This window comes from Carassius carassius, chromosome 24 (genome assembly GCF_963082965.1).
Source record: "Carassius carassius chromosome 24, fCarCar2.1, whole genome shotgun sequence".
Lineage (NCBI taxonomy): Eukaryota > Metazoa > Chordata > Actinopteri > Cypriniformes > Cyprinidae > Carassius > Carassius carassius.
In genome coordinates this window covers 2,353,820-2,379,116 of record NC_081778.1, presented here as the reverse complement: position 1 = coordinate 2,379,116, position 25,297 = coordinate 2,353,820, and the positions used below count along the sequence as shown (strand labels likewise).

At 36.3% G+C, this 25,297-nt stretch overlaps 1 protein-coding gene across 1 annotated transcript in view; it reads right to left on the bottom strand.

Annotated features, from left to right (window-relative positions):
* Window positions 1-25,297, bottom strand: part of LOC132102717 (2-oxoisovalerate dehydrogenase subunit beta, mitochondrial-like) — a 486,592-nt gene that overhangs the window by 447,990 nt on the left and 13,305 nt on the right. Inside the window, exons 7-8 of the mRNA XM_059507337.1 lie at window positions 24,190-24,287; window positions 23,414-23,524 (exon numbers count right to left, since the gene is read on the bottom strand). Of these exons, the coding sequence (XP_059363320.1) occupies window positions 23,414-23,524; window positions 24,190-24,287 (209 nt within the window). The remainder of the gene's footprint in view (window positions 1-23,413; window positions 23,525-24,189; window positions 24,288-25,297) is intronic.

The window sequence follows — 25,297 nt, the reverse complement described above, 5'->3', positions numbered from 1 at the left end:
ATGAAATACCAGAGTTACTTTTTCAAATAATTATGGAAGTTACTTTGATTTCTGATTTATTCACTGACAGTTGAATCGGGAGTGGAGTACAGAAGCAGAGGCACGTCTTTCATCCTGAGGATTTTTAATTTCACTTTTGGTAAGAAAGAGCCTTTACTGTTGCAAAAATGTTAAATTAATGTAATGAAAAAACAAATAAGCAAGCCCAGCACATGTGACAAAAATGCAGTAAATAACTCAAAAGTAACAATGCATTACTTTCTATAAAAAGTAACTTAGTAATGCAATTACATGCATTACTTAGTTACTTTTTTATAAAGTAATGCAATACTGTAATTAGGCTTGCTGTGACAGTCTATGTTTACAGTGTTATGCCACAACATCGGTTACGTTACTCGCCCACCATGTCACCGTCGTTTAGTTTTTTATAGTAATAAAAGTTATTTTGTTCAGTTACAGAACAGACACTAAAATTAAAAACTGAAGCGAGTAAGGAGAGCTGACTGACTGGAAGAGTGAAAATGTAGTTTAGAAATGGAATGCCAAAAAGCATTTTTTGAATTTTGAAAACCCAGGGGACTGTATATGAGGTGATTTTGGAAGTTTTTTTTTTTTTAATATTAATTTACATCAAAGTGTATGCCATGCCTCCAACTTTCGTTTTGCTGATAAAAGTTCTATGTTTAGTTTAAGTGAGTTTGTCATTGTACTGTTTTTGTTGTCTATTCAAGCTGCTGAATTGACAGCAGTATGACCTCTGTTGTCAAACATTGATTAACCAGTGGGAACATTTCATCACCCTCACAACACTGATTGTAATGCATTACTGTTAAAAGTAACTTTCCCACAACACTGCACACAATATTGCACAAAAAGCACAATAAAGGCCAGATGCAGATTTAGATGGAGAGAACGAGGGGTTAATGTCCTCTCTGCCCTTCGCTCAGTGTCCCACGGTGGCAACGGTGGTGGCTCTTTTACTGCATATTGTGCAGCAGGGCTGTGATTAGGACGGGCCGCTCGCTGGAGGGAAATGTCATGTTTACTGCCGTTCCCATACACACCCTGCATTATGAGGCCTGCGCAGTGCCAGGGGTCCTGCTGGACAATCACTGCATCTGAGGTCAATGGGTTCCAGTGAGAAAGCAGGAGACTAGTTGATTAGTCCCGCCACTAGTCTTCAGCTGCACTTATAAATGGTGAAAGCAGGATTAAAATAGCTGCCCACAAGCTGCCTATACAAATGACTAAATTACATGAAGAGAACATTTACACATCCGACCCACAATACAGATTTCATTATTTTGTTTTTTTGAATCTGTAATCAGAGGCTGCCACATGGACACAAACACCATGTGATCCACATGATGAATGGTCTTCAAGCACAGCCTGAATTCCCAATCAGAGCTTTAACATGTCAAACTGTATTAGCATGCATTGGAAACTGAACGCTGGAACATAATTCATGCACAGACATATAAGAGCGAAAGGGCCTCGCTCTAAACAAGCCAGAGAATTAACCTGACCTGACCTGATTTTATCCTTCAAAACAGACCACCAACAAGATCAAAAACACACCATAAACACCTTCAGAGCTGAACACTGAAGAGAGGAAGAGAAGGGAATCCAGAAGCACATGGGCAAACGAATGCTTCATGCAGAATGGTGAAGGAACGTCAATAAACAGCTTAACAAGACCTCGCTTCATTTATTCAGTCCTATAATTGGTAAATTAATAAAAATAAAAACACACGCTCACACATTTGAGCTGGACCTTTATTTTGGTGTCATCAAACTCATTGCAAGAAAATAAAACCAATTGTTGATAAATAATAAATGCCAATAAAATTAATTAAAACTTACTGCATTGTTGAGAGAGAGAGAGAGAGAGAGAGAGAGAGAGAGAGAGAGGGAGAGAGGGAAAAGAGAAAATCACATTGGTAAATAAAAATCGGTAATAAAATATGGGCAAATATTGGTTAATTTAAAAAAAATACATTTACAAACAGTAAAAATGCTATAAATGTGTGTTTTAGCTCCCCTGACAACAAATCCTTTCAATTTAATAGCATTCTGAACAGAACAGGAATGGAAAAATATAGTATCAAACAAAAATAAGTTACAGTGGGATTGATCATAAACAACATTTATTATAAACGCCAAGTCAAACTGAAACTACGAGTATGTTTGGAAATGAACTGTACAAATGAATTTGGGCTCAAACTATAGGAAGCCAACCGAAATAAGGATATATAAAAATAGTTCACCCAAAGAGGAGCATTCGTCATCATTTACTCTGATCGTTCCAACTCAGTGCAAATTCTTACATGGAGAATTGTTAAATAATTATGCTAGTCACACTTCTTTCACACATTTACAATGAATAGCTGCAGATGCATTCAAACAAAAACAAAATTAATCCTAAAAACTGCTGAGAAATTTAGACTGTTATTCACAAATAATCTCGAACTCTAGAAACAGGTCTGTTTGATGAGTGAACAACTCCTTTAGACTGATTCTGTGAACTCCATTAACTGATGGAAAAAAATTACTGTGATCATTCTGATCAATTCCTGTTATCATATTAAGCTATGATATAACATCAGAAGGTTTAGAACACAAGTTGTGTAGATTTATGATACTTTTTTGCAGTATCTTTTTTTAGCATGAAGTTGTCAGTCTCCATTTATAGTAATTGAGTAATTATAGTAATAAAAGAACAAACAACATAACATTACAGCCAATTCCATGCAAACCAATATATTATTCCAATAGAACAATACTAGCTAAATTAATAGCCAATATAGAACAACAACCACCACCAATACTTGGAACATAGTGTTCGAATCTTGGAGTGCTCTTGTATTTTTGTGATTCTGTCCCTAAACTACCTTCTACTTTAATTATGTGTAAAATAGAATCCTTCTCAGAGTTTCCTTCTGTAAGTGACCCTCACCACCACGTCTCTGTGAGTTGAAGATCTAAGTTTGCTGCCGTTCTGCACGTAATTAACACGAGTTAATTTGCTTAATGCTTAATTTGCATTTTTCGAACAGCAAAACTTAAAAACATCTTCTAAAGACTTGGACACTGGCCCTGTGGGACACTTTTAGCTCTGGAGTCTGTGTGACCTGGACTTCAAATCATTGAGCCACATGATTACACTCGAGCAGAGCCAACCCAGACCTCACTGCACTAACCAGAACTAACTTCAGTCCTCCAAAACCTCCATTCAATTGCACAAAGGTGATTTGCAAAGATTCATTAAAAAAAAAAAAAAAAAAGACTTCTTCTGTAGGTGAAGTTGGATCACGAATGATTAGCGCGAACATAAATGCATTTATGTAGATCGGAGGTGCATTCTCTTCGAAAACAAACGTAATCCATTTCAGCGGCTCAGATGTAGGGAGTAAATGACAACTGCTATGTTCATTATTACATCCAGGACACCTCAATCACTACGGAGTCATTCCTGTCTACATCTGCTCCGACGGTGAAACAATGGCGGACTGATGACAGCTCAATCAGGGCGGAACGCTACTGTCAATCAAACTAAAGTGGGAGGGGCCTTTCTGTGTGACGTCACAAAGACAGACATCTGAGATCGGCTAAAGTTGAGAAAGGGGTAAAGATTTTAGTAGATAAAAAAAAGAAAAGAAACTAGGTGGATTTTTATCATTAAAGGGTGGTTGTGTACACACACTGCCAACACACATTTCAATTCTAACAACTTGTAAAAGTGCATGTCGATTTATCGTGCAGTCCTATTAACATGGTGTGCCTTGATTTTATCCATTTTCAATTAATTAGATGGTAAAAAAGTCAAAGCCAAAAATGACTTTAGAATGCTAAATATGCCCAAAAAGCTTGGCTACTGGTTCACATTTGTTTCAAAGAATTTGCAAACTCAAGTTTAATTTCATTTTGAATCACCACATCCCACCATCACCTACACAAAGAGAAGCTCAAATGTGTACATGTTGTGATCGGACATAGAAATTATTTCATATGCGTTGCTATCGAAAACAAAGTTACATCTCAGCACTGCTGTAAAAAGTGACATCACTCCATAGTAAATGATTCAGTTATTGGCGGGAGACACTCTTAAGAATGAGGAAGGGGGAAAACAACAACTCCGAGTGAATAAAAATGACACTTATCCCTCTTTTGCTTTTTACGAGCCTGTGTGGATTTCTCCTGCTCTCGTCCAAGCAGTGACAAAGAGACGGAGAGGAATTCTAGAAATCTAACGAGCACCGAGCTGAGGAATGCAAACTCTGCAGGAATGAACAGAAAAGCAGATCTGATGAGGGCAGTAAAAGTAGAGAGGCCCATAACCAACCACAATAAATCTTCAGTATCTGAATGCCGGAAGCCAATGACACATCAGGACTCCAGCCAATAGTCTTACAGAAACAAACGCACCTGTATGGGACTCCACTGAACTCACAAGAAAAATGCTCAAGCACCAGTTAATGAGTAAAGATCCTCTTTACAGGTCATTTATTTATAAATCAAATCCAGATGGAACATTTAACAAAGTCATATACAGTCTCGCGTGGTGAAATCAGTGTTGTCATGACATAATTTCCTGCAGCTCTGGAATCATTAGTCACAAGATTATTGAGCTGAAACTGGATGAAAGACAGTATCACAGCAACCATTCAATCTACTGAAACAAAACTTGGTATGCTTCATTAGCACCATGATCTAATACCTGCTTCAAAGAAAACACTAAAAGCAATAGTTCTAAATGCTAGAAGTACATTTAGGCACCACAAAATGATTGTATTGTACAGTATAAAAAGTGTGTCTCATCTATTTTGACAGTCTTATTAAATAAGTGTTTAAATGTGTGATGATAGCACAGGTAATCTAAATGAAATAGTGGAATTGACTATGCAAAATTAAATATGCTCAAATATTGGTTTATTAAAAAATAAATAAATATATAAATTATATGTTCATCATAGTCTGCATGTGCCAGCTGAGCAACTTCTTGACTTCAACTGACTTAGACCGATAATTCATTTCAATCATGGCAACTAGTACTTGCTACATCATTAGAAGAATGGCATCTACGCTAATATTAGTCTGTTTCTCTCTTGTTCCGAGGTCACCGTGGCCACCAGATCCAGTCTGTGTCCAGATCAGAGGGTCACTGCAGTCACCCGGATCCAGTACGTATCCAGACCAGATGGTGGATCAGCACCTAGAAAGGATCTCTACATCCCTGAAAGACAGCGGAGACCAGGACAACTAGAGCCCCAGATACAGATCCCCTGTAAAGACCTTGTCTCAGAGGAGCACCAGGACAAGACCACAGGAAACAGATGATTCTTCTGCACAATCTGACTTTGCTGCAGCCTGGAATTGAACTACTGGTTTCGTCCGGTCAGAGGAGAACTGGCCCCCAACTGAGCCTGGTTTCTCCCAAGGTTTTTTTCTCCATTCTGTCACCGATGGAGTTTCGGTTCCTTGCCGCTGTCGCCTCTGGCTTGCTTAGTTGGGGACACTTCATCTACAGCGATATCGTTGACTTGATTGCAAATAAATGCACAGACACTATTTAAACTGAACAGAGATGACATAACTGAATCCAATGATGAACTGCCTTTAACAATCATTTTGCATTATTGACACTGTTTTCCTAATGAATGTTGTTCAGTTGCTTTGATGCAATGTATTTTGTTTAAAGCGCTATATAAATAGAAGGTGACTTGACATGACTTGTAGTGAACACTTGGGCTGGACGATATATTTTTAAAAATTATCTCTCGATATTGTCAAATTTTTTATGATATTCGATAAATATCTCGATATGTTTGCATTTGCATTTAAATAATAAAAAAAACATGATTTTCTTTTGCCCATTAAAAAAAATAATAAAAAAATTATTAAATCCAGATGAAACAGTTAATTTTAGCAGTTAAAAAAAAATGTAGACCAAGTGATCACTTACAGCTTTTTATTAAATGAACATGTAGGCCTACTGTATATGTAACTGAAGTATTGCAAATCAAGTACAGAAAGTGCATTCTGTCAACTTTTTAGTGCATGCAATTCACAATTTAAACTATGCAACTGGGATAAGTATTTTATTTTAACAGGTTTTTTAGCTAAGAACACAAGTCAGCCAACTGTCTGTGGTTTTAAGAATAGCTCTGTGGCATGAAACTATGTTCCTACTGACACTAAAAACCCTCTTAGATGGGGAGCTAGTTGCTGAATCACATAGCTATTTCTTATATATAAATATATACCAAAGACATTTGCATTCTCTCTGTCTATATTATGAAAACTGGTAAACATATTAGTGAAATTCCCTAATAGTAATTCCAAATGGCAATAGTCTATATATCTCTATTTTCAAACATCAGCGGTCGAGTAAGTGCATTTATTCAGCGATCACAATCTCAAACAATACAGTTGTGATCTCATGACAGAACACAGACCGGCTGAACGACGCTTTCATTAGATCACTAAACTCCAGCTTATTCGGGGATTTAAACTTGTTATCTGGCAACAGCTCTCATGAAAGCTCTCGTAGTAGAGGCGTGTAGAGCAGTCCACATTTAAATGTTCCTTTTTTGGACGTTCAGCGCGTTCTTTTAGGAAAGTATGCTTGAATTTGAAATATTCTATATTCCCGATATTTTCAGATTTTACATCGTCGTCAAAATTATTTCGATATTATCGCTAATATTCGGTATATCGCCCAGCCCTAGTTAACACTGAATCAGATTATTTAGATACTGAGCAAGAAACCCCACTGGCTCCAAAATCGAGAGGCCAATCAGTGTGTGCTGGATTGTTGCATGTAGATAACCTGTACCAACTTGAGTTTCATGGCTAAATTAGATATTCGAACAAAACTAAAATCAGCACCTATTATAATCGCATTCCAGTATAAATGGAGTACACAGAGGCTTCTAAAGTAAGAGTAAAATAAAGTTTCAAGCTTTTCTGATTTACAATCAAGCACTTGAAAACACAAGAAATCTACGAATCCAAAATTCAAGCACTTTCAAGAACCAGTAGAAAGCCATAAGTAACATATTTGTGCAAAAGTATCACTGTTCTGAAACAAACTACTTATGGTAGCAGTACAGTATTTGTAGTTCATTAATATGGACCCCTAGGCTGTCACATGTCCTCATATAGCATGTAAATCAGATCACTCGCTGATCAGCATTATGCTACACTATCCCTCTACTTTGAACCCCAGGCAAAACCTTGAAAAACAGACAGAAAGGTCTGTGTGCCACATGAGAACAGAGCGGATCCAAGGCCTAATGGGTGCCGGGTTAGGCCATGGTCCAACCTGAAGGGAAGCATAAAGCGCTGGATTTGGATCAGAAGTGAATAACTTTTCACTGCTTTTCCACAAATAAAGCACTGAAACAATGGCCACACATGACAGAGTTACGACACCATCTCCTGACCAATATGAGTGAACCACCGAGTCTCAGAACATCCAGCGGCTGCAAACCAAAGTGATGCCTGTTAATAATGTAATTATATGTGAAAGAGTCGGTCATAAATATGCAGGATGCAAACCAAGCCACCAGCCTTTCTTCCTCTGCCATCTCCACCAGAGTCATTCCCAGAGACTTACAAACACAACCTGCCAACAATATTTTCGTGCTGTGGTCGTCATCAAACAGTCCTTAGCTGTTATATATATATATTAAACCTAGCAGTTTCACTTTAAGTTCCAAACATGCAGTGGTTAAAACAATGCTGTATTTGTTTTAAACATTAAGATACGAATGCATGAACCATTACACCCTTAGAGAATACTGATAAATCAATTAATAAATTGATTCATATTTGTTAAATATATAGAATGGGGTCTGTAAGTGTTTTTTATTAATACTTTTATGCAGCAAGAATGCATTCAATTTATCAAAAGTGACAGTAAAAACATTTGTTACATAAGATTTGTTTCAAAGAAATGCTGTTCTTTTAAACTTTCTATTCATTTAAGATTCTGTGAAACTCTCAGCCTTTCCACTTCACACAAATTAAACGGATTGTAATCACTAACTTGCTTCATTTCATGATCAATGAATAAATGGGTCTCTTGTAATTTCAGTCAAGGTTCTCTGTTGCATTTAATTGAACAGGCTTTGTGGACATAAGCATATGACGGTCATAATGCATCCATCTGTCATACATCAGAGAGTTCAGAACAAGTTGTTCCTGCAGTTTCAGTAAATGTCTTTTTAGACGGAGCAGAAAGTTCTGAACACTACAGTGTGATTTCCGAGCTCAATGAACTCATCTTAAAAGATCAAGGTCTGCAGAGTATTAGAGAACTCTGCAAAGCCTTGCATGACAGCCGTATGAAGTGGGACAGAAATGGACGAGTTCAGCATTACACTGAAGATTGCTTCAGTGCCTGATGGGATCAGAGACCCGTTAACCTGTTCACTTGTCCATCGTGACTCCAACAGACTAGAGACGCTGGAGAGTGCAAGCTGGAAGTAGCGCCATTAAATTACACTGGAAGCACTTTCTGCTTGCATAACAGTCTTGCAGTCTTGGCAGAACAGTTTTCCATCCTGACTGGCTAGATCAGATGTTCTAATAGGGGAAATACAAAAATACTGAATAATACCAAAAGTTAGGCTACCCTATAATAAAGTGGATCTGAAGGCTTCAGACCGGTGTTTCATAATTTCAGAGAATCCCAAAATTACAAGTCATCACTCACAAGGAAAAAAATAACAGAAAATGTAAATATGCAAAAGTATGAAAATGAAAGTTACATGGAAGCCCATTTCTGAAACATTAGAGGGAAAAAAAATTGTAAGTCATAATTATGAATTTAAAAGTTTCTGATCCAAATTCTGTGATAAGATGTCAAAAATAATGGCATAAGTCATAATTCACATTTTTATTTCATAATTACGATTAACAGACTTTTCTTATGGGACAGAAATTGTCTTCCATAGATCTCCAAGCTAGAATTGAAAGTAATATTTTAGCAACTCATTTAAATTTGGGTCTCTTGAAACTCTTGAAACACTTGAAATATAGCACATAAGTCATATAAACTGCTTTTATGGTGCTTTTGGTATGTTTTGAGCTTCATGAGCAGCATGAACATACATCAGTGTTTTTTCCTTCGATGTAGTGATGCATGGAATTCAAATAGAAAAAAATAACTAGCATTCTCAATAAATAAAACTATATGCATATTCATTATTTATTTTACTTAACCGGTTGTCTTCATTATTCAATGTATGTTTGAAATAAATCTGTCATGAAAACAAGATATGACTGAACCCATTTAATTGTTTATATCTCAACAATGAATTGAAGTAGCAAACAATTTCATTAAAAGATGAAAAGATGTTAGAAACACTGCCTTGTGTGCCATTTAAATGCTAATATAAAACTCGTACAGTTTTTATTTGATTGATTGATTATTAAATAAATTTGATTAATGACTTGATTTAGTTTTTTTGCCTAATTAACTTATGGATTTAATTTAGGTTTTGGTCCATGGAGAAAAAAAAAAAGACTATGGGTTTGAAACAAAATGATTCATTGAAAAAATTGTCCTTTTTTGGTGAACTAACCCTCTCAGTCTTACGAGAAGTGCTGCTTTGGGTTGTACAGCTGCATGTAAATGAATAAATAATTAAAACCGAACATCCATCCGGCTTTCAGACAAACACACCGGTCTAAATCAAGAGGTTTTTTAATTAGATCTGCATTAGAGAGTTTGGCACTTAGCAAATGAGGCCGACTGATTGATCTGGACTGTTCTCTCCAGCAGATGAAAGCAAGTCAGGCTCTTCCAGTCATCATCACACCACATCGAGCACACAAACATGCAATTCCACATACAAAGTCAAAAACGCACTGCATACAAGCGGATTCATTATCTGTAGAGTGCCGGAGACAGTCAAGGTAGGGTTTGCTGTGAAATGAGACATGTAATGACGTGCACTTTCATTGTGGGGTTCAACAGGTTCAGCCAACAGCGCTCCGTCTCCACATGGAATACACACGCATGCACCGTCTCACTGTACAGAGCAAACAATCCCATTAAGACAAGCCAGGTCACTCCTCTATTCATCTGTGCACGGATCCATTAGGCATCGCCCGTGGCTCCACAGGCCTCGGGTCAGCGAGAGCGCTGATGATGCATGACCCCAGATGAACAGCATTATCTCCTCAAGTAGCCTCCATCGGGAAACTCATTCTCCGAAGCAAAGGGAACAGTTGTGCTCCAAACAAAGTCTTTAACAGCAGAACCAAAACAAACACTGCACTAAACCCTCCGAAAGACCAATCAGACTCTTTCTGTGCTCTTGAACCTGAGTGTTTGTGAATGGTGGAAGCAGGAGTAGTGCTTTATTAACTGCTGTGCAATACAAAACTCTGTTATATGGTTTTCAAAGTGAGGTTGCCATATGATCTTGTGTAATTAATAAACTGCAGAAGTGTTCCTGTAAACACAAAGGTTATGGATTTGTTTCCAGGTACAGCTAGTGATTGAAATTCATCGTCCGGCTGACTACGTCTTGTATTAATTTTTCTGAAAAATCCTGTCATATGCACATAAACTGACAGTCACCACGGATAAGCTACTACTAAATATTGTAGAACTGTAATTTTCTGTAAAGTTGCTTTGTAATGATTGTATCGTAAAAAGCACTACACAAATAAACTTGAATTGAATTGAAATGGGTACTGTCTTCCAAATTCAAAATAATGGAGGGATTTGTTGCTCCCGCCCCTTCCTGCTCAAATTCGGGTTGCCAGATTGAGGACACGCAAAAGGAACAAACGCCTGCTTCCATTGCTGTGTTTTCCTGAGTTGATTTGAGTGTTGATTAATGAGCATTTAATTAACTAACAAACTATTTTTGCTTTCTGTTTTGAGGCTAAATGTAGCTTTTTTGAGCTTAAAAGATCACACAAACACACACACTCACACACACACAAACCCTAAGTAAATGTCTTAGGTAGGGCTGTCAGTTTTACACATTTATTTGGTGAGATTAATTATGCAAAAAATAACACCTGAAAATTAACACATTTAACATAAAAAAATATTACTGCCAATTTCAAACATTATCTCAGCATTATTTATACCATTCTAATTACAGTTTAAATAACATTATGTTATGGTAAAACAAATGTTATAATATTCAACACTTTTCTCATTTAACCCAATAACAATTTTTTATTATCTTTTGTGTTATTAATTACAGCCCTAGTCTTAAATGAATGTAAACAGTTGGGTCAGTATAACAGATATTAGATAAGACATACCTGCTGCCGTTTTTGTCAATGTTAATCAAACAACTAAATATATAGAGAGAAAAAACACTCCTCTTGACTGAAAAACTTTGTTTTTTTTACTTTCATAAGAAGCATTGTGTATTTAAATGGATGCAATAAACATACAAAAAATATATTTAGTTTCTTTTTTTAACTTTTGAATATTTGACTTCTGTAGTAGCCTTTTCTTGTTAGATAGACTTACCTGACATTGTAAAATAAATATATTTTAAAAAAATCTTAGTTTCAGAAAAAATAAGTATAGCGTGACATTGCTCTTGTTAATTAAAATAGTGATTTTTGTTATACTGTCCACCCCTAAATCTAAGTGTTTTACTGGCTACGTCTACATTAATCTGGATATATTTGAATTCAGTTTCAGAGCTGAAAAGCACAGTACGGTGCAGAAAAATAAAAAAAGGGGTCTCTTCATTCAGGTTTGGCAGGTCCTTTTTGATGCATGGCTTTTTTTTGTGGCATTAGAATTAATGTGCATTTACACTGACAGTCATCAAACTGCTTCAGGTCTGGTTCTGTAGACGTTCAGGACCAACGCTGCGGCCAAGGAAGGAGCTCTAGGAAGTCCAACCTTCATGTTAAAGGTAACATTTAGCAATGCTGCACAAACATGCAGCACATCTCAACCTGCATTTAATTAGGTGCAAATGCAAGAGCAGCGAACCGCAGGGCTCAGGGTACATCTTGATCATGTTAACCAGACGAGGCAGTGCCGTTTGCTTTGGAACATCAGCTGTGCTGCCGAGACGTCCAGAGAGTGGAGCAAATCAAAATATCCCTTAAATACAGAGCTGAACCCATATGGAAACAAGACTCCCATTGTGACTAGGACTCAGCCTTTTCAAGGTCTGCTGACCACTGGCCTTCACACATGGAGGGAAGTGCCATCTCCAATCGCAGCTCATGAAGAAGAGCGGACCGCAGACTGAGTCACTTACTGGGAGTCCAGACAAAACACCACCAGTGGAACATGTATCTGAATCTAGACTGAGGCCTGAGATATTGCTTTTATTGGAGCTTGACAGCCATCTACTGATCTATCTGTGGTTTTATGGAAAAGAGCTGCATACAAATTCTTCTCTGGATGTTTGAAACATCATGAAGTTGAATGTCAATCTACTCCTTTACAGCCAAGGAGGAAAATCAGCATAATTTTACATAAAAAGTAATATGCATGAGTTATGTATGTTATGTATATTTAGGCATAAATTTAAGGTTTACCATTATAGCTTACAGGGAATCCAAAGTGCACCCAAACACCAGACCTGTTGGTTATTGGAGGATCTTCTATTTCTGGTCTGTTTGGCCATTTTGCAACGAGCCTTCAGCGCGTACTGAGTGAGCGAGCGCCGGACTGAGTAGCCTAACATAAACATATAAGTTGGTGTTTTTTTCTTCTTCGGGGGGGGGCCAGGGGCGTTGCCTGTTACGTCGTTTGGGTTATTGGGCTACCTTGTTGAACACATATCATTATATTTCACAATTTTTTTTATTTTCCAAATATAATTAATTAGTCCAACAAACCGCTCGGTCCATAATGCGTACGGCGTACCGAACCGAAAGCCTCGTACCGAACGGTTCAATACGAATACGCGTATCGTTACACCCCTAATATAAATAAATATATATATATATATATATATATATATATATATATATAATATATATATATATATATATATATATATATATATATATATATATATATATATATATATATATAATTTGTTTAAATCTCATACATTTTCACAAATTGAATATTGAATTTGAACTCGTTTTATAGCCATTCATATTCATGTAAATATAACCCAATTTAAACTTTTTAACCAATCAATAATTTTTTGCTGCTACTAAGCACAACAACAAATATATACCATACATAATTCTCAATCGGTTCCATTTACAACTTCAAAAAAATCTTTCTTTACAGTGAATTTGAACAAAGGCATTTTAAAAATATGAATTTAAGTCAAACCATTAAATTTGACGTAGAGAGACAGAAGTAGTATTTTCTTGCAAAAAATAAATAAAAACGTATTTACTAAATAAAATTAATAAATGCAAATAGTTAATTAACTATGCAATGATTTTTAAGTGCAGGAATCTTTCCAGTTTCATTTCAATTACGTAAGACTAAATATATGGATTTACACAAAACTATTTAATAAATGTCATGGAATTTAATGTCATGTCAAATGTATATTTCACAGCCTAGAAATCGTCTCTAGATAATGATTTTTAAAAATCCATTTGCAATCAGAAGAATTTCATCGCTCAAAAGGCTTGGGAAGCCAGTCTATATGAGAGCACAAGAAAACGGGGACCAAAACCTCAGAATGGAAGACATAAGCTACAATTTCCATTTTTAAAATAGTGTATTATAATGTGACAGATTTATGGAGCTCCTCTCTGACGCGTTTCAAGCGTTTCAAGATGACATTAAAGCTCAGATCTCTTTTCTCAAGACAGAAACTTTGACACACTTATCACACTTACCGCTTTATCATCTCAAAGCTCTGTTCAGTAAATACTTTAAGAAAACACAATGAATCCACACGTGTCACATTTGTTCTGCACAAAGAAAATTAAGCCTAGTTTAGACAATTTCTTTAACTCTTATAAATTTACCAGGCATAAATTGGCATGAATATATGTCAAGACAGCAATTGTTGTAAAAAACAACATAGCATCTAATGAAAATCCATTCATTATTGTATTTCAGTATAGAGAATGAGATTTTATTATTATTGTTCTTGCATTTGTAGGGATTTTGGTGCTTTTTTTCTGGGAGGGTGAAATAAGGCCCAAGTATTTATTCATGGGATTCATCCAAAAAGTATTCATCAATCATCATTAATCATAAAGTAACTATACATAAGTCACAATCCAAGAGCAATTCCAAAGGCTCTTGACTCTTCCAGTGATTTCTAAAGCTTGTGAAGAGTCCTCAAACTTAAACCTGAAACTTTTGTTGGGACATCTAGTGGAGCTGATTGGTATCTGTGTCATATACACAACCCTTCAAAAGTGTGAAGTCTGTAACATGCTTTTGAAAATAAATTAAATCATTTTATTCAGGAAGGACTCATTAAATTGATCAAAAGTGACAGTGAAGACATTCATAACAAAATCTGTAGTTGCATAACGTAATAATACCTTTAAAACTCTTAAAGGAATAGTTATTTACTCCAAAGAAAAAGGACTTGGCTATCAAAAACCAAAATAAATTATTATAAAACTGTCAGTTTATGTGACATGTTTTGCATCTTCTGTCAGGAACAGACAAATGTAAGTTGTTGTTTGCTGACAATCTTGATATGGGGGGGAAAAAAACTTTTTTATTCCAGAGATGACAAAGCATCTAGAAAGCAAAGCTAAATGCATTTAAGCTGAAATAATACGACTAGAGAGAGAGAGAGAGAGAGAATCAAAAAGAAAACCAAAAAACACTAATGAGAAGTGGTTTGACGATGGATGTAAAAGAATTAGAATGACAGTATGAAATCTTTCAAATAAAAAACACTGAGAACCTGACAACCAAAAACTCTGTCTTCATTATCATGAAGCTCTTAAAGTGTACCAACAAACTCTAAAAGCAAAAAAGAAAGAGCATACAGAACAATTATTTCAAACAATGGAGAAATCAATAAATACCAATCACTTTTGGAACAACTGGAACACTCTCTATAGACCACAAAATGGAAGAATTGGCCATTCAAAACGGGAACATATGGAGGACACACTTTGAAAATCTGTACAAAACAACAAGCAAATCCTGCTAGAAATGAAATAAAAACCAAACTAGAAATCCTCACAGAAAAGATTAAAGACAACCAGAATCCCCTGGATTTCCTAATCACAGTAAATGAGATGAATGACAGACTACATGCACTACAACCCAGCATCAACGGAATATTAAACCAAATGATCAAATACACAAAAACTAAAGAGAGCAGCCCGGAAAATGGAGAACAGCTGGAGGAAAACAAAACTAGATGTTTTTCGTATTGCTTGGTGGGAAAGTAACCTATCCTACAGAAAAGCATTAAAAACCGGTAGATCTGATTACTTTTCACTGTATTTATTTAATACAGTGGCTAAATTAACGAAAAATAAAGCCTCAACAAGTGTTGACATTTCCCAACATCAATTTTCCCAAAATTGCAACCATTCAGCCGTCAGCTACAGTATCGCATCAGACAGTGCACTATAGACCCCCTGAGGAACAGTTCCACTCATTCTCTACTATAGGAGAGGAAGAATTGTATAAACTTGTTAAATCATCTAAACCAACAACATGTATCTTAGACCCTATACCATCTAAGCTCCTAAAAGAGGTGCTTCCAGAAGTCATAGATCCTCTTCTGACTATTATTAATTCCTCATTGTCATTAGGATATGTCCCCAAAGCCTTCAAACTGGCTGTTATTAAGCCTCTCATCAAAAAACCACAACTTGACCCCAAAGAACTAGTTAATTATAGACCAATCTCGAATCTCCCTTTTCTGTCCAAGATACTAGAAAAGGTGGTATCCTCACAATTATATTCCTTCTTAGAAATAAAAAATGGTATATGCGAGGATTTCTAGTCAGGATTTAGACCGTATCATAGTACTGAGACTGCTCTCCTTAGAGTTACAAATGATCTGCTCTTATCATCTGATCGTGGTTGCATCTCTCTATTAGTGCTATTGGATGTTAGTGCTGCGTTCGATACTATTGACCATAACATTCTTTTGCATAGACTTGAACACTTTGTTGGCATTAATGGAAGTGCACTAGCATGGTTTAAATTGTATTTATATGGCCGCTATCAATTTGTAGCAGTGAATGAAGATGTATCATATCAATCACAAGTGCAGTATGGAGTACCTCAAGGCTCAGTTCTAGAGCCATTACTCTTCAAGCTTTACATGTTACCCTTGGGAGATATCACCAGGAAACGCGTGTTAGCATTCACTGTTTTGCTGATGATACTCAGTCTATATTCCTTCGCGGCCCGGTGAAACATACCAATTTGACAAACGAACGGAATGTTAATTCACTAGTTCACGCTTACATATAATTAGCTGAGGTATGGTATGCGTATTTGGCGTGCTGTCTGGGGAAGGGCTCCGAGCTCGGGAATGGCCCGAACCTAGAGTACCCCCCCTTCCCCGTCTATTTATAAAGTGAACTCGAAGTGAGGAGATGGGGTGGAGGAGGGATGCTGATAAACCGTCAATGGATAGAGGGAAGTCAGCGATATTTATACAATGGGATTGATTACTTGATTATGGTCCACCTGTGTTGATTAGGTTAAGTATCTGACGCGCTCCTCCCGAATCTTATTAATACAATTTCATTTATAGGACCTAAAAACTCTGCATGTAATAACCTAGAACACTATCTAAGACTTGATGGTTGCTCTGTCAATTCTTCGTCATCAGTTAGGAACCTAGGTGTGCTATTTGATCGCAATCTTTCCTTAGAAAGCCACGTTTCTAGCATTTGTAAAACTGCATTTTTCCATCTCAAAAATACATCTAAATAATGACCTATGGTCTCAATGTCAAATGCATAAAAGTGTTAATCCATGCATTTATGACCTCAGTGGTTGTTCTGCACGCTTAATAAACAGACTCCAGCTAGTCCAAAATGCAGCAGCTAGCTTTTTAACTAGAACCAGGAAGTATGACCATATTAGCCTGGTTCTGTCAACACTGCACAGGCTCCCTATATGGAAGCATGTGAGTAGCATTATTCAATTTGGGCTGTTATATTCAAAATGACAATGCAATATGTAAAATGACAATGCATTTCTGTATTTACATTTACATTTTCCAATACATTTGTGCAACGTTTGGTGCAAAATGAAAATGAAAATTAAATAATTTTCATTTGCCATTTCATACACCAGTTTTAATATGTAAAATGAATACTAAATTGTAACGCTTTATAATTTGCAAAATTAAAATTAAAATGTATTACAGAAATGATTAGATATGTATAACATGTTCAAGCAAAAACTGTGGCAAAATGATAATTTAAATAACGGTATGTTATTCCAGAATTTAGGCACTAAATAGGAAAAGGACTTTATTATTCTCTAGGTATTATTATTATCTATTATTATTACAATGTTATGTTTGGGAGGCAAACAAATTCTTGCAGTGCAAATTAGGGCTGCTCGATTATGACAAAAATTATAATCACGATTATTTTGGTCAATATGGTAATCACGATTATTTAATTATTATGAGGGGGCCATTTGACCAAAAGAGTGATTTATTTAAGGAAAGTGATACATATCAAATATGTATTTTCTGTAAATACGGTTGCTATGACATCTACATTGTAGAGACTAGCGGAATTTAAAAAAAAAAAAAAAACGAACAAAATTATTGCAAAATACTGAAAATAATTAAACTGTCAGTAATAAAAAAAAAAAGCAAAGGACAAATACAACAAACTGTGCTTTAATGTTTATTTTATGCAAGTCTCAAGCAGTTTACAGCCTACTACAGAAATTAATAATCAAATGTAAAATAAAACAGCAGTTTTCACTGTAAGAATGAAATGTTTTCGTTTCTTAAAACTACAAAAGTCCTTCACTCAAGAGCAGTGTGTGATTATAAATTTGTCTTTTGTTGTTTGATTAATAAGCACACAGTCGCAGCAGGATAATAGCCCGCTGTTACTTTAAGAGCCGCACAGATCAAAATTACCGTAACACGTATTTTCATTCTCAACTCTTCACGTTCATTAATTACATGACAGACAAAGGTATACATGAATAATCACTAAGCACAGCATTTTGACACATTTTTGCGTGTATTTGAGGATTTAGGCGCGCACCTTGAGCTAAATGATGACTTTACATGTCCGTGTTCTGTTCCATATCCAAGTGCATATCTCTTCCTGAGGAGCAGCAAAAGTTCTTTCACGCTTTTAAAAACAAGAATAAATATACTTTTATAAATAAAGCATGTCCCATTATGCAAATGTCATGTAACATGATATTACTGATTTGCACGGGAAATTGGGCTTTGATGGAGGAACGAAAGTGCAGTGCTGCAAAAAGGGGGTGGAATAGGGCGCAATAATCTTTTTATCTCGATTATTGTATTTTCATGATCGTTGGAGGCCAAAATCGAAATGTTTTTTCAATTAATTGCACAACTCTAGTTCAAATCTAGATTAAAGACCTATCTCTTTAACCTGGCTTACACATAGCACACTAATACGCTTCTAATATCCAAATCCGTTTAAGGATTTTTAAGGTAATTAATAAGCATTAATAAGGTAAACCGGTAAAACTTCCCATAACACCTGTTGTACTTGCATTAGAAGAATGGCATCCACGCTAATATTAGTCGGTTTCTCTCTTATTCCGAGGTCACCGCAGCCACCAGATCCAGTCTGTATCCAGATCAGAGGGTCACTGCAGTCACCCGGATCCAGTACGTATCCAGACCAGATGGTGGATCAGCACCTAGAAAGGACCTCTACATCCCTGAAAGACAGCGGAGACCAGGACAACTAGAGCCCCAGATACAGATCCCCTGTAAAGACCTTGTCTCAGAGGAGCACCAGGACAAGACCACAGGAAACAGATGATTCTTCTGCACAATCTGACTTTGCTGCAGTCTGGAATTGAACTACTGGTTTCGTCTGGTCAGAGGAGAACTGGCCCCCCAACTGAGCCTGGTTTCTCCCAAGGTTTTTTTCTCCATTCTGTCACCGATGGAGTTTCGGTTCCTTGCCGCTGTCGCCTCTGGCTTGCTTAGTTGGGGACACTTCATCTACAGCGATATCGTTGACTTGATTGCAAATAAATGCACAGACACTATTTAACTGAACAGAGATGACATAACTGAATTCAATGATGAACTGCCTTTAACTATCATTTTGCATTATTGACACTTTTCCTAATTAATGTTGTTCAGTTGCTTTGACACAATCTTTTTTTGTTTAAAGTGTTATATAAATAAAGGTGACTTGACAAATTAAAAACTGCAACACATTGTTTTGAGTGTAGGATGTTTTCCAGACCCCTGGAATCAAGGCCTAATTACACCAATCTTTAAAGGAGACAAGTTTGAGCCAAGAAATTACAGAGGCAATTGTGTCAATAGCAACCTGGGAAAAATATTCTTTTCAATTATTAACAAGCTTACAAAACTTCTCAAAACCCACAAAATCTTGGAAATAAAGACAAATTGGATTTCTGCCCAAACACAGAACATCTGATCACATCTTTACCATTATTGATAAACATGTACACCAAAACAAAACCAAAATCTTTGATTGCTTTATCGACTTTCAATCTGACATAAAGGACTCTTTCTAAAACTACTGGAAAATGGGATTGGAGGGAAACTTTTGATTTAATCAGCACCATGTATAAAAACAATATAAAAACAATACATGTGCTGTAAAAACAGGGAATAATCAAACTGAATTTTTAGTTAGATTAGTTAGATTAGTTAGACATGGCTGTCCATTGAGCCCCACTCTGTTTAACATTTATATAAATTAATTAGCTAAAGAATTAAACAATTCGACTGTGCCCGGCCCAATCCTAGCTAAATCAGAAATCAAATGTCTCCTGTTTGCAGGTGATTTAGTCATTCTGTCAAAAACAAAAGAGGGACTACAACAGCTTCTCGACATCATAGAGACATTCAGTCAAACGTGGGCTGTTAAAATCAACCTAGCAAAAACACTGCTTCACTTCTCACTGCTGTGTGTGCACTTGGATGGGTTAAATGCAGAGCACCGATTCAGAGTATGGGTTTACCATTTTTGGCAAATGTCACAACTTTCACTTTCATTCACACTACCCATAAAAGACAGACTAGGCTATGGTTCTTTTGTATTGCAAACATGATACTTGACTCTGAACGGCTGCTAATCATTATTATTTTGTCTATAATATTCTGACAATTGGGGCCCATCTCACACCTAGATTACCAGTTACTAGATTCGAGAGATGGTTCAAGTCAGTGCTCAATAAATGATGATAAGTTTAGAAATGTTGTCAATCCACTTATTATTAGAGTGACATTTTAGCATGCAAATGAAGGGGAAATCTTCAAGATATCAGCACTAAAAATCGGCAGCACATATCGGCCATGGGCTGACCCTGACCTCTAAACATCGTCATCGGCTATAGAAAAACCCATATCGGTTGATCTCTAATCACAACAGCAGCAAGATATCAGTCTGTCATAAACTAAGACTGTAAGTCAGTGGACAAAACTGAAGCAAGATCATTTCTTACATGTACTGTTGTGCAAAGTTATTATTATTATTAATTTTTATTTTTTTTTACTTTTATATTTTTCTTGTTTGTGGAAGAAAAAGATAAAGAATGCATATACTTATATATCTATATACAGGTGCATCTCAATAAATTAGAATGTCATGGAAAAGTTTAAGTCTTTGGTTCTTTTAATTGTGATGATTTTGGCTCACATTTAACAAAAACCCACCAATTCACGATCTCAACAAATTAGATTACTTCATAAGACAAAAACATAATATTTAGTGAATTGTTGGTCTTCTGGAAATTATGTTCATTTACTGTACATGTACTGAATACTTGGTAGGGGCTCCTTTTGCTTTAATTACTGCCTCGATTCAGCATGGCATGGAGGTGATCAGTTTGTGGCACTGAGGAGGTGGTCTGGAAGCCCAGGTTTCTTTGACAGTGGCCTTCAGTTCATCTGCATTGTGTGGTCTCTTGACATTCTAATTTATTGAAATGCACCTGCATGTCTATTTTTGTTTATGTATTATATAATCGTTTATTCCTTATTCATGTACTGTACAACGCTTTGGCAATACAGTGCAAATCATGCCAATAAAACTCATTTGAATGTGAAATTGGAATTTGGGAGTGAGAGAGAAATAAAGAAAATAAGTCAATTGCTTGTAAACTTTAAAAACTTTAAAAAGAAAAGACGTTTTCCTTTTTTTATCAGATTCACAGACACATTACGCACACATACATACACAGCAAATGAACACACATGATCCAAAACAGGCTTTGTTTTGTGCCTTCTTCATTTTATAAGTCCATTTCAAATTTCTCATCAATCTTCAAATACTGCTCTGAGTTTTATGTCTCCTGTTATTTACTGAAATGGTCAGTGTGTATAACTTTTGGTTCCACAACAACAAACTCATTCAGAGATCTGCATGTTTGTTTGCTTCGTTCAGTGAAGCTCCATGCACATCTGGATTCAAAATGTTTCTGCGCTGCTCTTTAATATTGACTTTATAGAAGTTGACCGAACACAACTGCTTTTTCTTTGGTCATGAACAAAGACCATATTCCTCAATTGTTTCCATTCAGGGCAAATTGCTTAATTACAAAGTTACTCAATGTTGCTACCAAATAATGACACGTGTTTGATATACAGCGCCATTTGCATTTGAATGCATGTGTTAAACAACATATCAATATCACTGCATTAGATCAGCAAACCAAATATATCAAAATGCAGACTTTTGAACAAAGATGATACAATCTGAAATGAGATCAGTATTGTGTGACTGTCGGCAGCTCATGTCTATAGTTAATGTGATGAACTACACGGCTAGTTTATACATTCACAAAAACAAAGAAAACAAGAAAAGTGAAGTAAAAGTGAAAGATCCTGCATTTGACATGGACACTCAAATTTAAAGCCATGACATCCATATATTATGTGTAACTTACATTTCCAAACATTGTAACCGAACAGAAGCAGACGTGTGGAGTGAAATGTCAGAGAAATGTCAAATAATAATAATAATTCAAGGGTGAAACTGTTCCAAGCTGTTTTTCCAGTGAACACTGTGTAGTGCTTTACTGTAAACACACTATTGAGTTTCATGCAGGGAGTAATGGATTTCATGCTTATTTAAGAAGCTGCTTTCCAATGAATGACCCACGAGAATCTGCATCTCCTCCCTGATCACACTGCTACAGCAAAGACCCAATAAGAGTCACAGTGCTCCTGTCACAACAATCACTGTCTGTATCAGCAGTTCTACCTGAGAAACCACCATACAATGAAAAGCACTGCCATAAAACAATATTACATGCCTTTTGACAGGGCACTTATCTGACGAACACTAGTTTGTAGGGTTCTGCAGGCCTCTGCATTGAAGGGAAAGTTCACCCAAATATGAAAATGCACTGTTTATTTAATCATCCTCATCCTTTTTTGTCTAAGTCGACCAGTAAAGAAGATTATTAGCTGAAACCAAGGTCCTTGGTGATTCATAAAATACAAGTCAGTGGCTACCAACACAGTAAAAAAGAAAAAAAAGCATAAACAGACACACAAATTAATCCCCGTGGCTCCTGACATACATTAAGGTCTTATGAAGCGAAACAATCAGTCTGTGCAAGAAACTGAACATTATTTACATCATTATTACCTGTTATCCAGAGCCTCGGGCAAACTGGGAAATCTGATTCCTTCTGATTCTCACACTGGTTCTTTCAGACAGTTCGTTTTAATTAACGGGTTCAGTTCATTCGTTTGTTTACGTAATCACACAATGACATTACATATATCCAAAATTATATTATTAAGGCACCCAGTAATGATGTCAAATATTTTTTGACTCTTAAAAGTGATGGCAGCCACTTTCTTGGATTTTATGAACAAGCATGGACCTCTGTTTCAGATAAAAATCTTCTGTAGTGTTCGACTGAAGAATATTAATGTTTGGGTGAATGGTCTTTTAAACAATGTGCTTGTCTGTTGGACAAATAAAACTGATTGCTTACCTGTCCAAAAACTTTTAGTACATACAACCATTAATGAACCAAAATGGGAAAATGCACTAAACTGAAAAGAAAACTGACAGAAAAAAATAACTGTACTCATTTTTAGCTAAAGGTCTTCCTCTATATAGAGTATAAATAGGACTGATCGTAACCTTTCACATTCAGAGAGAAGAAAAGAGAGCTTCCGAAAATATAATCTCCTTCTGTGATTCATGAAAGAAGGTCATACTCTTCTACATCAAGTAAATGACATCTTCATTTTGGTCTGAAGTATCCCTTTGGTTTGAGAGGACCCAGTAAACGTGTGTGTTCACGTCATACCTTGCAAACGGTCTCTGTGTCCCAAGGCAGAATGGTCTGTAGGTCGATGAGCTCGCAGGAGACTCCCAGCTTCTCCTGTGCCATGGCAGCCACTTCCCTCATCACATGCACCTGCAAGCCAGAGGTCAAAGGTCAACTCACAGTTAACAGTACTGCTTCAAAGTTTGAGGTTGAAAAAAAAAAAACTCTTCTGCTCACAAAGATTAAAAATACAGCAAAAACATTGAAAATGTGAAATATTATAATTTAAAATAGTGATTTCTATGTGAATCTCTGTTAAAGTGTAATTTATTTCTGTGATGTATTTTCAGCATCATTCCTCCAGTCTTCAGCGTCACATGATCTTCAGAAATCATGAAAATATGATGATTTACCGCTCAAGAAACATTTCTGATTATTATCAGTGTTGAAAACTCGTGTGGACTAATATTTTTGTGGAAACTGTGATGCATTTTATTTTTCAGGATTCACAGATGAATTGAAAGTTCAAAAGAACAGCACTTATTTGAAACAGACATATTTTCTAACATTATAAATGTCTTTGCTGTCCTTGTTTAATAGAACCTTTAATTTCTTTACTAAAAAAACAAACGTTTTAAGCGATGGCATATCTAAAAAAAAAACAGGTTTGTGTCGCTCATGTCTCAGTGAGGCACTGTCTAGTAGAATCAAGCCTATTCACGATTGGCTGCGAAGTCATCAGTCGTTCAGCAGGATATAAACCTGTGGAGTGTCTGACACCCAGAGATGACGAGCACACATTCTCACAGACGTACCTGTGTTCCCCAGGCCACCAGCGTGAGGTCACTGCCCTCCTGCAGCACATCGGCCTGCGAGAGAGGGACCTGATAGGCTTCTGTGGGCACCTGCTCCACTGCAACACAGAACCACACATCACTCATCAGCCCACAGAGCCTGGGAAGCCTGACTAGGGTTGCAAAGGGGTGGGAAATTTCCCCTAAATTTCCAAAAATCTCAGGAAGATTCCCAAAAATCCTGGAAAGTTTCCAAAATATCTTGAATGTTTCCAAAATTTACTGGAAATGTTATACCTGTTTGCAACCCTAAGCCTGACATGTGAAATATATATATATTTTAACAGTTTAATAAAACTTCAGTCTAAATATTAAAAAAAAAAAATGTTTGCATGTGTGTTTTTAAGTTTTGCATAATTTGATACATCAGTCTTTTATGGCTCATATAGTCTGACAGAGAGGATATGAAGGAAAAAATAAAAAAAAAGTTGTATTCAAGTACTCAAATGGAGTAAAGATATGCAGTTTGGTGCTGGTGCTGATATTTACATATTTACAATGTAAATCAATGAGATCTTTATAACAGTAGTGCAGATACTTACATAAATGCTATTAATATCAGTCGTCACTCTGTATCTTCAATAATGTGTTTTAGTAAGATGAGATTGAAATGATCCGAACATATAACGCAATGCAATCCAGTGATGATTGAGAGATGAAGAAATAAACGCTCCTCTAAAGATCCTGAGGATCAGATCTGAGACTCTAAAACATGATTGATGGAGAATCAAGTAAAGCTGAGCTGCTTCAGTCCAGTAAGAGTTCATCTGGAGATATTACAGCAGTTATTCTGACGTGTACTTGATCAAAATCAGTAAACTTTTTACAACCAAAAGACTGAAGCTGAACGTTTGTACAATTAGAATAAAAGAGCTTTTAATTGATAAAATAGTCTAAACTATCAAACAGACGACAGAAGGAATGCAGTAGACTGTGTGTGAAACAGGTTTAACAGCAAAGTTTCGATCATGCTGATCATAAGTTAAGATTAAATCTGTGAGCTGTGGAGGAAACTTGTAGTATTGCTCAGTTACTGTAGGAACTGAACCGCTTCCTATTCTTTTGATCG